Raw genomic sequence first — 15,769 nt, forward strand, 5'->3', positions numbered from 1 at the left:
AGGCACTCTAAGTTATTTTTTTGGACAGTCATTAAATTAAAAAGTGAAACTTTAAAAAAATAATGTAATGGGTTTCATTTAACTAAAAATTTATTTAAATTTGTCTAAACAATTTTATGAGTATAAAAATGAGAAAAACAAAAGAATGAAATCTAATCCAGTCTTTAGCTTTATCTTCCAACTGACAAGTAACACAGGAGTTACAGAACAAGTTAAATGAAACCACAAGGAAGCAAAGATACAAATTCAGATTGTGGGATATTCTACCAAACAACTGATGGCTATTTTTTCAACAAGTCAATTGTTCTGTGGGGAGGAGGGAAGTAAGGAGAGTGAGAAGAAATAAGGGAGGAGCTGTTTTAGATTAAAAGAACATAAGCCATATGATAGTCAAATGTGATGATGCACAGATCTTGTTTGAATTGTATTTCAGGTAAAGAGACTTAAAACATTTTGGAGATAACAGGAGAAATGTGAATATGAATTGGGTCTTAGGTGACATTAAGGAATTAATGTTCATTTTGTTAGGTACAATATGGTAGTATAGTTACATGTGAATATGTCCTTTTTTAGAGATAATACAGAATAGTTAGCGGTAAAACAATATGACTGAAATTTGGTTTAATACTACTGCAACAAGAAAGAAAGATAAAATAGATATATGAAGTATGGTAAAGTGTGGATAATTTTGTGAGATGAAGATAGTGGCCCCAGCCCACTATCATGAACATAATCTATCTCTGGGAGATAGATTATGTGAATTCATGATAGTTCTTTTTCTACTTCTGTGTATATTTGAAATTTTTCTTAAGAAGTTAAAAAAAGAGGAAGAGGGAAGATAAATACCTCAGGAGGATATTATCAGAATCAAGAGTTACAATAGTTGCTTCTGTAGCTTGTAGTGAAATTAGTTTTGCAAGAGCCTCTGAGGTTTTGCCCTATAAATTAAAACAAACACATTGAAAATGCTAAGGAAGAAAAAGTTCAGGCCTTAACGAAAATAAAAATACAATCTTTAGCATTTACCCAAAAGACAGCTTTAGGAATATTAATTTGTACAAACTAGAAAATGTTTCACTTCAAAAAGATAAAGTACACAAAATATTTTACTTTATTTTTTGAGACAGAATCTCACTCTGTTACCCAGGCTTGAGTGCTGTGGCACGAGATCTTGGCTCACAGCAACCTCCACCTCCTGGGTTCCAGCGATTCTCCTGCCTCAGCCTCCTGAGTAGCTGGAATTACAGACACGTGCCACCACACCCAGTTAATTTTTGTATTTTTAGTAGAGACAGGGTTTTGTCATGTTGGCCAGGCTGGTCTTGAACTCCTCACCTTGTGATCCACTCACCTCGGCCTCCCAAAGTGCCGGGATTACAGGTGTGAGCCACTGTACCCAGCCTAAAGGTACACAAAATATTTTTAAAAGTATTATTAGGAGGGCCAGGTGCAGTGACTCACGCCTGTAGTCCCAGCACTTTGGGAGGCCAAGGCAGGCAGATCACTTGAGGCCAGGAGTTTGAGACAAGCCTGGCCAACATGGTAAAACCCCATATCTACTTAAAAAAAAAAAAATTAGCCAGGTGTGGTGGCGTATGCCTGTAGTCCCAGCTACTCGGGAGGCTGAGGCAGAAGAATCACTTGAACCAGGAGGAAGAGGTTGCAGTGAGCCAAGACTGTGCCACTGAACCCCAGCCTGGTGACAGAGTGAGACTCCGTCTCAAAAAAAAGGTATTATTAGGTATAATTTATGAAGAAATTATATAAATTAATAAGAAAAACATGAGGAACCCAATAAACACACAGGCAAAGGGCATATACAGCCAAATCATTCAAAAGGAAATATAAATATACGATGATGAAAAAATGTTTATCCCCACCATTAATGGAAGAAATATAAACTAAAATAACCCTGTAATACCATTTAAAGTCTATTAACTTAGCAAGAATTTGGAGGGGATGTGATGCTGGTGAAGTTGTAGTGAAAATACTTCACTGACATACCCTTGCTGGCAAAAACTGTTACAACTTGTAGCATGCACCAAAGAAATATTTATGCCCTTTAACCCACTAACTGCATCCTTTATAATGTCTTCTAAGACATTAGCTCAATGGAAATGACAAACTACTGGACATGAATATGTCTGATGCAGGATTATCTAAAAATAAAAAATTAGAAACAATTTAATGGTGAACAAAACCTGAACGGTTTAGTAAATTAGAGCAAACTGACTTGACAGACTTAGTCAGAAAATATTAGATAATTATCTAGACTGCAAAAATGGTGGAAAAACTTGATAATGTTAAGCATACAAAGTAGTATTCATACTATATTTGCAACTCTGTTAAATAGAAAGGTATGTAGAATGGAATTAGAACATGATTTATATTATAGCAAGGGAATATGGGTAAATTTTTTTCTAACATTATTTTAAACCATGTGGTCATGTCAATTTTTCAATTAATGATGTGATATAAGTAAGTAAGTGATAAGTACTTCTCATTTGTCTTTCTCTCTTAAAATAAATGAACATATTGTACTATCTACAGTATTAATTCCATATTTGGTATATCTTCTAAATGGATATTTAACTTAAAATACTGCCAAAATGAAAATATTTCTTTCAGTAAATGGTTAACTACATAACAACATGTATTTCCAATGATTGGCCTAAAAAATGTTAATGTCATTTACCCACCCAACATTTTAACAAATGTCACCCTTTCTTACTTTACCTTTGCTACATGTTCCAGCCATCGGCCTAGTGCAATAAACACAAATAGCATAGGAGGTGTGTCAAAGAAAGTAATAGGGTTCACTTTGGCTCTCTCATACATTGCAACTAGAAGAATAACCAAAGAGTAAGCAAATGCAATGGTGGTTGCCAGCACGATCAGTACGTCCATATTTGCTGTCTTGTGCTTCAGTGCTTTATAAGCCTGAATGTAGAAGTACCAGCCTCCGAAAAACTGCAATATAGAAATGATAATCATTGAATTTTTTAAAATGCTGAAATTCACATATATATCTCAATAACTTAAAGTATCAATATTCTCTTTCTTTGGCTTTTAGCTAATCCATAAACACTAAAGGGATATTAAGCCAAAACAATAGTGTTTGTATTTCAATAGATGTACATGCAGAAGGAGGTATTCAAATCGCTGCACAAGCCTTTGGGGGCTATCATCTATGATCCAATGAATATTCCATAAGACAAAGAAAATCAGATGTTTCTTCTTTTTTTTTTTAAGAGACAGTCTTGCTATCTTGCCCAGGCTTGTCTCAAACTCCTGGCCTCAAGCAATCCTCCTGCCTCGGCCTCCCAAGTAATTGAGATTACAAGGTTGAGCCATCAGACCCAGCAGAGTTTTCTTTTTGAGGCTAGCAAAAACAAGAACTAGGAAAGGAATTACATTTTCTTCAAGGATTTTTTGTATAAAACTCAACCATCTTTCCAAAAGTCAAACTAAGTGTATCACAAGCTATCAAATCCGTTGGCTGTTTGTGTTGGTAAATATAACTGGAAAGGTTATTTCATTAAAACAGAGAAACTAAGATTTAAAAAAAAATTATTATTGCCTTTTATAAGGATCAGATAAAATTTATTTGATAAAAGTGTTCTATTCCACAGTAAAAGTTTATCTCGAAAAAAGAGTTTAAAACATACAGAAAGTAATGAACTAAAGTGCCAGGAAGAAATAACAAGAATAAAGTCATTGAGCCGGGTGCAATGGCTAGTGCCTGGAAGTCCCGGCTACACAGAAGGCTGACGCAGAAGAACTGCTTCAGCCCAGGAGTTCAAGACTGCAGTGAGCTGTGCTTGTACCACTGTATTCCAGCCTGAGTGACAGAGGTAAACCCCATCTCTAAAAAAAAAAAAAAAAAAAAAAAAAGATAAATAAAAATTGAAAAATAAAAGAAAGTTATATATAGTAGCAGATATAAATACCAAATCCAGAAAACTTAAACTCTTTCTTAGAGGTTAAATGGCATCTATTATCTACTTAAATAACTACTTAGTTGAAGATTATTTTTGTAAAGCATATGGCATAAAATGATCAGACTTCTGGCTAACATCTATTTTGCAGTTGAAAACAAACCTTGCCTGCCAAATTTTGCTTATTTTTCATTATTAACAAATATATTTGCTAACAATTCACTTGCCTGTACAGGTACACACAATAAAAAGGACAGCAAATTCATAATGGACAATCCTGGCAGAATCTGGCGCTCCAGGAACATAGAAGAATGAAAGTTGATCATTTCTTCTTTACTCATGTTTTGATTATGGTGAAGAGTTGCAAAGTGGTGGTCCATAACCATCATATATATCATCAGCCCCATTACAGGAATACAAAAAAACAGACTCACAAGAAAAGACCGTCTCCATCTTATATGGAAAAAATAAGAAAAGAAAAATCATGTTCATCAATAGCTAATGGGTAAAGATTCTATGTACTATAGAGAAATATACGTTATGACCATTTCATCCAGTATAAGGATGATATAAAAACTGACATGCAAAAAGGATGTTACATTTGTAACAAGGAGTCAAAATCTGTTTTTTAATGACACTCCAAAAGTACTTACTGTCTTATTTCTCGTTTATGATCTAGGTGACTTGCTGACCGATCCTTCTTGACCAAAGAAGCTTCAAAGCCTAAGCTCTAAGGAAATTCATGAGAAAAAATTATTTCACTGAATATATAAATATTATGAATATTAGAGAAATTCTAAGCCATGGTATTGTCATTAAGGACAGTTCGATTACTGAGGGCAAGTCACTCTGGGGAATACAAAGATGAAGATGTGCTTCCTGCTCTTGATTATCTTTGTTTCTAATCTTTGATCAAAGAAATGAATATTTCCCTAATTCTGGTTAATATCTATCCTATATGTAACAGTTTAACTCAAGTACAACTGTCTTCAGTAAAGGTTCTCATTAATAGGCCATAAAAGCTTGCACCAGGCTGGGCACAGTAGCTCATGCCTGTAATCCCAGCACTTTGGGAGGCTGAGGTGGGTGAATCACAAGGTTAGGAGTCCGAGACCAGCCAACATGGTGAAACCCCATCTCCACTAAAAACACACAAAATTAGCTGGGCATAGTGGCAGGTGCCTGTAGTCCTAGCTACTCAGGAGGCTGAGGCAGGAGAATTGCTTGAACCCAGGAGTGGAGGTTGCAGTGAGCCGAGATTGTGCCACTGCACTCCAGCCCAGGCGACAGAGACTTCATCTCAAAAAAAAAGAAAAAAAGCACCATACTAAATATATTATTCAAGGCCTTACATATGCAGTATTTACTTTTGTTTTATCAGAAAAAGAACATGAACAAAAATCCTTTACCCCAATAAAACAAAGTATAAAAAATAAACTACCCCTAAGCAAGACCTATCTGACCATAGATAGTACTACACATTATATTTCCAACTGCTAGGGGAAATATTGCCATCTTACATTTGTTGGCAGTGCAGCACAGTGAATAGAGCAAGCATGAGCTTCAGAGTCAGAGTAATTAGGCTCAAATCCCAGTTATGACAGTTACTAGCTATGTGACTTTGGATAAGTAACTTCTCTTAACCTGAGTTTCCTCACCTCCAAAATGAATATAACCACATTGCTGTGGGAATTAAGGGTTGAAGCTTTGCAATCTTGGTAACTGGCACATAGTAGATACTCAGTAACACTAGTTTCACAAAAATGGTAATGGTAATGTCATCTATACTAATAGGATCTTAACTGAACTATTAAAATGCTTTAAATCACTTGAATGCCAATTCTATAACATACCGAAACTTTTAAAATACATTCACATGTATTATCACTTAAGATTTATTGAAGAACACAGGATGAATCTGTCACAAAGAAAGGGTTGTGTGTGTTTGTTTTAGAGACAGGGTCTCTCTCACGGTAACCTTGAACTCCTCGGCTTAAGCAGTCCTCCCACTTCTGCCTCTCAAGTGGCTAATGGTATGGGTGCATGTCGCCAGACCTGGCCAATTATTTTAATTTTTGTTGCAGAGATAGGGTCTCACTCTGTTGGCCAGGAGAGTCTTGAACTCCTGGCCTCAAGAGATTCTGCTGCCTAGGCCTCCCAAAATGCTGAGATTATAGGCATGAGCCACTATGTCCAGCTGGCTTTGGTCTTTTAAATTTCTTACTTTAACTTAAAAATAGGTCTTTCCTTTTGACCTAACAAACAAAAGACCATCAAGAAGGATGTTTCACTTTTTTAATAACTATATGAATCTCATTTATAACAAATCAAACTTTATTTCCATTTTCTAAATATTTTAAGTGTTTTGCGGTTCTAACTTGTTTGTTCCTGATTAATAGCATAAATGTACTTTTGCCTAACTTTTCCTGAAAAATACCAAAAAAAAAAAATGCAGACACGTTTACAGTAAATTTTGAGACAGATCTTGTTTGAAGTATTCAAAGGAGTTAGATTTTTTTTCATTGCCTCTATCTGATGCAAACCAGAAATTATTCACTGGAGTGCTGATTAAATAGGTAAGAACACAGAAACATAAATTCTTGGCACTTACTTCAATTGTATGGATAATATCTCTGGGACCAATAATTTCAGGGTCATATTTAATATGTGCTTTGTTGGTTGCCAGGGCCACAGAGCAGTATAAGATCCCTCTGTGTTTAGTCAGAGTAGACTCTATTTTATGTACGCAGGAGGCACACGTCATTCCTCTCACCTATTAAAGACAAAGAATTTGTTATTCAGGAATACACTTTTTCTACCATTAAACATGAGTTATCACTTTTTTTTTTTGAGACAGAGTATCGTTCTGTCACCGAGGCTGCAATGCAGTGGTGTGATCTTGGCTCGCTGCAACACCCGCCTCCCAGGTTCAAGTGATTCTCCTGCTTCAGCCTCTCAAGTAGCTGGGATTATAGGCATGTTTCACCGTGCCTGGCTAATTTTTTGTCTTTTATATAGAGACTGGGTTTCACCATGTTGGCCAGGCTGGTCTCAAACTCCTGACCTCAAGTGATCCACCCACCTCGGTCTCCCACAGTGTTGGGATTATAGGCGTGAGCCACTGCACCCGGCCTGAGTTACCACTTTTAACTAAAAAGACTCATGGGATTGCCACACAAGACTTAATTGCATTGCTAGTATGCTTTATATATGATCATTAGAATGCCATTTTTATATCACATTGAACAAACATATGGTCCCAGATAGAAGAGGATCTCATTAAAAGTTTCCCAAGGCCAGGCACAGTGGCTCATACCTGTAATTCCAGCACTTTGTGAGGCCAAGGCAGGCGGATCACCTGAGGTCAGGAGTTCGAGACCAGCCTGACCAACGTGGAGAAACTCCCATCTCTACTAAAAATACAAAATTAACCAGGCATAGTGGCACATGCCTGTAATCCCAGCTACTCAGGAGGCTGAGGCAGGAGAATTGCTTGAACCCAGGAGGCAGAGGTTGCGATGAGGTGAGATCATGCTATTGCACTCCAGCCTGGGAAATAAAAGTGATACTCAGTCTCAAAAAAAAACCAAAAGTTTCCCAATTCCTGTCACTACTACTCAGTGATAGAGGACTTGACATTTATCATTGTTTCTTATATCCAAAGCCTTGCTTCTCTCTGGATTTTTTTTCATCCTGCTGAAGTACATAACCACTAGTATTACTTCTAGTGAAGTTAATGGATGGCAAAAGTGTTCTGACTTTGTATATCTAAAAATGTATTTTTTCCCTATATCTTGAGTGGGGTTATAATTTAGCTGGGCATTAAATTCTAAAATGGATGGGCATGACTTCTAGAATGACTGTGTGAGGAGCTCAGCAAATTCTTTCCTCAAAAAGCAATGATAAAACTGACAAAAGTATCAAAAAACAGCCATTGAAATACTCTGGAAATTGACCAAAGGGCATACAACAAATTAAGAACGATTTATTCATGAATATCTAATGAAGGGATATCAGTGAAAATGGTACAGTAAGACCTCTAAAACTCTCTCCTCTGTTAAAGCAATGAGAAAACTGGCAGAAATTGTAAGAATCATCTTTTTCCAGAAATCTGGAAATCAAACAAAAGCTTACAGTAATCTAGGAAGCATTTATTCAAGAAAATAAGATGGAGTACAAAAAATAGAATGAATAAGACATAGTATTTTATAGCACAACGGGGTGACTATAGTCAATAATAACTTAATAATAAGGCCATCAAGCAGGTCGCTTCCCTTAGTTATTTTAAAATAACTAAAAGAGTATAAACAGATTATTTGTAACATAAAGGATAAATGCTTGAGGGGATGGATACCCCATTTTATATGATGTGATTATTACTCATTGCATGCCTGTATCAAAACATCTCATGTACTTCATAAATATATGCAACTATGCTGTACCCACAAAACTTCTGTGCTCTAAATGATATCACCAAGGAAGTAAAACGGCGATACCAGAAAATATATGAAAAGCATATATCAGATAAGGGACTTGAATCTAGAATATATAAAGAATTCTTACAACTCAGTAATGAAAAGACAAACAATCCAATTTAAAATGGGCAAAAAATCCAATTGTTTCTTTCTCCAAACAGTGTTTATTAAAGCCCAATAAGCACAAGGAAAAATGCTCAACATCATTAGTCATCAGGGAAATGCAAATCAAAACCAAAATGAGAGACCAGTTCACTTCCACTGGGATGGCTATAAAAAAAAGATAATAGCAAGTATTGACATGCATATGGAACAATTGGAACATCAATACAATGTTGGTGGGGATATGAAATGGTACAGCTGCTTTAGAAAACAGTCTGGTAGTCCCTTAAAAGGTTAAATATAGAGTTACTAGATGACTTAGTAATTCCACTTCTAGGCATTTCTCCAAGGGAACTGAAAACATAAGTTCACACAAAAACTTGTACATTAATGTTCATAGCAGCATTATTTATAATCGCAGCAATATTCATAAAGTAGAAACAACCCAACTGTCCATCAACTGATAAATAAATCAAGAAAATGTAGTATATTCATACACTGGAATATTATTTGGCAATAAAAAGGAATGCAGTAATGATACATGCTACAACATGGATCAAGCATGAATACACTATGGTAAATAAAAGAAGTCAGTTACAAAGGACCACATATTATTCCATTTATATGAAAATGTCCAGAATAGGCAAATCTATACAAATACAAAGTAGATTAGTGGTTGCCTAGGGTAGAGAGAGTAAAACTAGTACCGGGAAGAGATTAGGACTAAAGAATGAATACTAATAGGTATGAGTTTTATTTTAATGGGGATGAAATGTTTTGAAATCAGATCGTGGTGATAGCTGCACAAGTCTATGAATATACTAAAAACCACTGGGTTGTACACTTTAAAAAGGTGAGTTTTATGGTATTTCAAAAAAACTATTATTTTTCAATCCTTAAAAATATATAAAAGCCAGCCAGGCATGGTGGCTCACGCCTGTGATCCCAACACTTTGGGAGGCCGAGGCGGGCAGATCACCAAGTCAGGAGTTCAAGACCAGCCTGACCAACATGGTGAAACCCTGCCTCTACTAAAAACACAAAAATTAGCTGGGCCTGGTGGCACATGCCTGTAATCCCAGCTACTCAGGAGGCTGAGGCAGGAGAATCGTTTGAACCCAAGAGGCAGAGGTTACAGTGAGCCGAGATCGCACCACTGCACTCCAGCATAGGCGACAGAGCAAAACTCCATCTGAAAAAAATAAAATAAGCCTACTCATTCTTTTTAACAGCTACTCAGCATCCCATGATACGGATGTATCATACTTTATTTAGTCCCTAATGACTGAAATCTAGTTTTTTCCCATCTTTTGCTATTGTAAATAATACTATAATGAACATCTCTGCATACATGTCATTTCATACATAGGCAAACATGTTTGTTGGATAAATTCCTACAAGTGGAACTCCTGAGGCAAAGACTATGTGCAATTTCAACTTTCACAGATATTGCCAAATTCCTCTGTTGGCAGCCTGTATCAATGTACACTCCACCAGCAACATAAGAGAGATCAGAAACATCGTGTTAACAAAATTGTTAACTTTACCGATCCAATAGGTGAAAATGGTATTTCAGTGCCATTTTAATTTGCTTTACTCATTACAAATGAAGTTGAACATCTCTTCATGTTTAAGAGGTGTTGTTTTTGCTTTTCTGTGACCTGACAGTTCATATCCTTTATCATCGAAAAGAAATTTGGGGTTGCTGACTCTTGTCTTATTGATGCATAAAAGTTCTTTATATATTAAGAAAATTAACCTTCATCTATGATATGAATTACAATTATTTTAATTGCCTTTTGACTTTCTATTTGGTGTTTTTCTCCCAAGAAGAAATGGCTAGGTGTCTGAATTCATCAATCTATTAATCTTTTCTTTTATTAGTTTTGTATCACATTTTAGAAAAATGCTTCCTACTCCAATATTGTTTTTTAAATGATGAATTAGATGTTATCATTGGCAAAAGTTAGATGAAGGCTACATGAAAATTTTCTGTACCATTTTTGCACTTTCTTGTGAGTCTAAAATTATTTCAGTGATGAATTGATGGACTGATGTATGATGAAGCAAATATAGCAAAATATTAATTGTAGAATCTAGCTGGTGTATAGAGGGTATCTAATGTACAATTTGTCTGACTTTTCTGTATGTCTGGAAGTTTCATAATATTGAAAAAATTGGTCCAAATATTTATTCTAGTAATTTCACGGTTTCATTATTTACATTCAATTTTGGTGGAAGCAGGGACAAGGTATTGCTCTGTCACCCAGGCTGGAGTGCAATGGCATGAACACAGTTCACTGCAGCCTCAACCTCCCAGGCTCAAGTGATTCTCCCACCTCAGCCTCCCCAGTAGCTGGGACTACAGGTGCACGCCACCACACCTGGCTAAATTTTTACTTTTTAAATTTTTCATTCTTATTTTTATTTTTTATTTTTTGAGATGGAGTCTCGCTCTGTCACCCAGGCTAGAGTGCAGTGGCATGATCTTGGCTCACTGCAACTTCTGCCTCCCATATTCAAATGATTCTCATGCCTCAGCCTCCCAAGTAGCTGGGATTACAGGCACATACCACCACGCCCAGCTAATTTTTGTATTTTTAGTAGAAACAGGGTTTCGCTATGTTTTGGCCAGGCTGATCTTGAACTCCTGACCTCAGGTGATCCACCCACCTCAGCTTCCCAAAGTGCTGGGATTACAGGCGTGAGCCACTGTGAGCCAGCCTAAATTTTTACTTTTTGTAGAGGCGAGGTTTCACTTGCTGCCCAGACTGGTCTTGACCTCCTGGGCTCAAGTGATCCTCCTACCTCGGCCTCCCAAAATGCTGAGATTATAAGCATGAGCCACCACACCCAGCCTACATTCAAATTTTTGCTTAGACTGGGATTTATTTTGGTACAAGATTAATTTTTTTGTTTTACTTTTCTAAATTATACAAATAAAACTTAAATACATTCTAGCTGTAAAAATTTCAAACAATTTGAAAAGATGGAAGTTTCTCTTTGCTCTTCTCTCTCAATCCCACTCTTTTCTGAGATAACACTGTTAATCATGTGTATACACTAGTCCTTTCTCTAGGTGTTTATATACATATACATTATATAAGTACACACACATGTAGTTTTGGATTATACCATAAGTATTACACTACAACTTGTTTTGCTTAAGTAAATAATATGTCCTTGAAATCTTTGTCAGTTACTATTGATCTATTTTACTATTTTTAACAGCCGTATTGTATTCTATAATGTCTATATATAATTTATAGATTGGTTCTAAATTTTTGCTCTTAAAATTATATAATAAATATAATCTCATGTATGCTCATATTTCTTTTTTTTATTATACTTTAAGTTCTTAGGTACATGTGCAGAATGTGCAGGTTTGTTACATACGTATACACGTGCCATGGTGGTTTTCTGCATCCATCCCCCTGTCATCTACATTAGGTATTTCTCCTAATGTTAGCCCTCTCCAATTCCCCACCACCCCCGACAAGCCCCGGTGTGCATATTTCTTTTTTGTTGTTTGTTTTTTCCGCATGAAGTCTCATTCTGTCACCCAGGCTGGAGTGCAGTAGTGTGATCTCGGCTCACTGCAACCTCCGTCTCCTGGGTTTAAGTGATTCTCATGCTTCGGCCTCCTGAGTAGCTAGGACTACATGTGCACACCATCATGCCTGACTAATTTTTGTATTTTTCATAGAGATGGGGTTTCACCATGTTGGCCAGGCTAGTCTCAAACTCCTGGCCTCAAGTGAGTCCACCCGACTCAGCCTCCCAAAGTGCTGGGATTACTCCCAAAGGTGTGAGCCACCGTGCCCAGTCCTATATGATATTTCCATAGGAAAGAATCCCAGCAGCTGATTTGCTGGGTTGGAGAAAGTGATCCCTTTAAATCAATATGCCTTACACCTGGTTTTGTGACTTTATAAAATTTGAGTCATTAATGCATCTGGAATTTATTTAATTACATGCTACCAAATAGGAATCATACTACATTTTAAAAGTTAATTTTTATTTGTTCATTCAAACTCAATTCTTTTTTGGTTAATAGAGATATAACAATCATCTTTTTACATTCCATGCTTGAAGACTACTATTAAATCATACCATATCCTTCCATTTTCCAGTTTCCTTGATTTTCATCATATCTTATTTTTCCCACCTTTAATTATCTTCACAACTCTTCTCTGAACGCTTACCAAGTTTTTTTCTAGAAATTTTATTAATCACACAAAAACTCTTACTTACAACAAGTTCCAGAACACCATCTCCTTCATCAGCATTTTCTATCACAGTGGCTCCAAATCCAAGCTCTCGGATGAACTCTGCTATCATTGGCGGTTGTATAACAGTAGGATTATACCTTACTTCTGCCTTGCCAGCCATCAGAGCCACAAGTATGGAATATATTCCTAAAAGCATTGATAAGAAATATAATACAGATAACATTCTTTATAAAAAGAGTAATATTATAATTACCTTTTAGCATTTCTCAAGTATGAAAGGATTAAAGTGAATCTGGAGAAATTTATTATTTAACTTTTATACCAGTCTTGACCCCAAATAATTAGAACTATTGTAAAAGAGTCTCATTTTTCTTAAACTTCTTATAATGGAAATTTTCAATTATTATGTATGTGTGTGTGTGTATAAGAAGATAATAAACTTTATGTACCTATCACCTTGCTTCATAATACTAGGCTAATCTTATTTCATATATATTCCTACACCCTCCACTCACTGCCCTCTACCCAGATTACGCTGAAGAAAGTCCCAGATATCACATCATTTCATGTGTAAATACTTAAATACATATCTTTTAAAAAATAAAGACTCTTGCACTTGCTTGAGACTGTATCTTAGAAGCTAATAAGACACAGTACTAGAGAAAGGGACTTGGCTGGGCATGATGGCTCATGCCTGCAATCCCAGCACTTTGGGAGGCCAAGGAGGGCGGATCACTTGAGTCCAGGAGTTCGACACCAGCCTGGGCAATATGGCAAAACCCTATCTCTACAAAAAATTTCAAAAATTAGCTGGGTATGGTGGTGTATGCCTGTGGTCTCAGCTATTCAGGAGGCTGAGGTGGGAAGATTGCTTGAGCCTGGGAGGTCGAGGCTGCAGTAAGCTGTGTTTATGCCACTGCAATGCACCATGTGTGACAGAGTAGGATCCTGTCTCAAAAAAAAAAAAAAAAAATAGAGAGAGAAAGGAACTCATGCACTTAGGAAATCATAATTGCAGGAAAGAATCCAATAATATACCAACATATACAGTATAATGTTATCAAATAATAGTCATTTATTTAAATTATCAGGTTTTAGTGTCTGGCACACAGTAATCTAAAAAGCTCTTATTCCTAGAAAAGAAGTCCCACACAACTTGTTAACAAAAAAAAAAAAAAAGAGGAGTTCATTTTATGGCATTCATGCTGTTCACTACTGCAAACCTTTTTTAACAACTATTCTACTTCTCTAGGCCAGCAATTGCTATCATTGGCAGGAAGAAAATTAATTCTACAGAGCAAAAATAGAAGCTCTTTCTAGGAATCTATGGCATTTGATGGCTATCTGATAGGGAATGGAGATCAATAATCCATAGATCAAGTCTGAAGTTTGATAAAAAATGATTAAATATTAATTTAATAGCTTTAAATCAGTAAACAAGATAGTGGGGGAGTGCAAAAGGAAGTAGGGATGGTTAATGGGTACAAAGAAAAAGAATGAATGAATAAGACCTAGTATGTCATAGCACAACAGTGTGACTATAGTCAATTATAATTTAATCATACATTTAAATATAACAGAGTATAATTGAATTGTTTATAACACAAAGGATAAATGCTTGAGGGGATGGATCCCCCTTTCCATGATGTGATTATTATGCATTGCATGTTTGTATCAAAACATCTCATATGCCCTATAAATATATATACCTACTATATACTAACAAAAATTTTAAAAAAATAAACATATACACAGTGAAAAAAAACAAAATACCTAATATAATCTAATTTTTCTACATAAAGTGCTTACATTTTGGGCTTTGTTGCTATCAAACAATTCAAGTGATCAGTTCATGACGAAGTGTCAGTAATATAGAAAAGGTATAGAGAAAGTAGGAAAAAATGTTTTTGCTTCAGCTGAATGTGATCTATGTGCAAACAGAAACAGAAGGGAAAATTTGATTTTTCAAATGTCAAAAACATAAGCTCAATACTTATTTAAATTGCATATAGTTTTAAAAACTCTTCAAACTACAATAAGAACTCTATTTATTTTTTTAAAATATAATATAGGGCCAGGTGTGGTGGCTCATGCCTGTAATCCCAGCACTTTGGGAGGTCCAGGTGGGTGAATCACTTGAGGTCAGGAGTTCAAGACCAGCCTGGTCAACATGGTAAAACTCTGTTTCTACTAAAAATACAAAAATTAGCCAGGCGGTGGCACATGCCTGTAGTTGCAGCTACTCAGGAGGCTAAGGCAGGAAAATCACTTGAACCCAGGAGGCAGAGGTTGCAGTGAGCCGAAATGGTACCACTGCACTCCAGCCTGGGCAACAGAGTGAGACCTGTCTCAAAATATATATTACATATATATTTTATATATTTATATATTATATTAATATATATTTATAGATACATATTATAAAATATATATATGTATATTGCAGACTAAATTGAGAGAAGACCAACACTACTTAGTTAAAAAAAAGTGAATGTAATGACCCCAGGTAGGCTAAAGTTATTTCTAACTGGGTTAAGTGGATGGAAAGGGGAAAATATGGAAGTAATTGGAAGAATCAGCTTAACAGACTTAAAAAAAATTGTATTTGGCATAGACATTCCTTGTCTCATGAAAATAGCTATTTCTGAATTGCCCCAAAATAGTTGGTTCTTAAATTAAATAATATAAACCTCGAATGCTTCTTTTTGCTTTCATTTGCTTGGCAACCTCCCTCCTTTTCTTTTTTTAATTAATCTAAAAAAGAATAATAGAAACTTTAGCCTTGAGTACACTCCAGTTAGAAATAATGGAGGCTAAACTGAAGCAGAAATCATAGAATGCAGACAAGATAATATTGAACTGAAGATGGCTCTGAATACTACACATTTTGTTATAATGATGTTCTGCCCTTAATATTAATATATGAGGTGATGTGATTACTACATACATTTTGAGTGATTTTCTTAATAGCGGGGATAAGTTTACACTAGTCCATACTTCTTTATTCAGCTCTGTGACTAAT

The 15,769-nt window shown here is 35.8% G+C and overlaps 1 protein-coding gene across 10 annotated transcripts in view; it reads right to left on the minus strand.

The window, feature by feature from the left end:
- ATP7A (ATPase copper transporting alpha) overlaps positions 1 to 15,769 on the minus strand; it is a 173,039-nt gene that overhangs the window by 45,453 nt on the left and 111,817 nt on the right. For all 10 annotated transcript variants that reach the window (XM_064362902.1, XM_012455754.2, XM_012455756.2 and 7 more), the window contains 6 exons: positions 12,770 to 12,933; positions 6,550 to 6,711; positions 4,592 to 4,668; positions 4,166 to 4,391; positions 2,737 to 2,970; positions 847 to 938 (listed from right to left, as the gene is read on the minus strand). In XM_064362902.1, the coding sequence (XP_064218972.1) occupies positions 847 to 938; positions 2,737 to 2,970; positions 4,166 to 4,391; positions 4,592 to 4,668; positions 6,550 to 6,711; positions 12,770 to 12,933 (955 nt within the window). The remainder of the gene's footprint in view (positions 1 to 846; positions 939 to 2,736; positions 2,971 to 4,165; positions 4,392 to 4,591; positions 4,669 to 6,549; positions 6,712 to 12,769; positions 12,934 to 15,769) is intronic.

This window comes from Aotus nancymaae, unplaced genomic scaffold (genome assembly GCF_030222135.1).
Source record: "Aotus nancymaae isolate 86718 unplaced genomic scaffold, 86718_ANA_hifiasm-v0.15.2.pri h1tg000004l, whole genome shotgun sequence".
Classification (NCBI taxonomy): Eukaryota; Metazoa; Chordata; class Mammalia; order Primates; family Aotidae; genus Aotus; species Aotus nancymaae.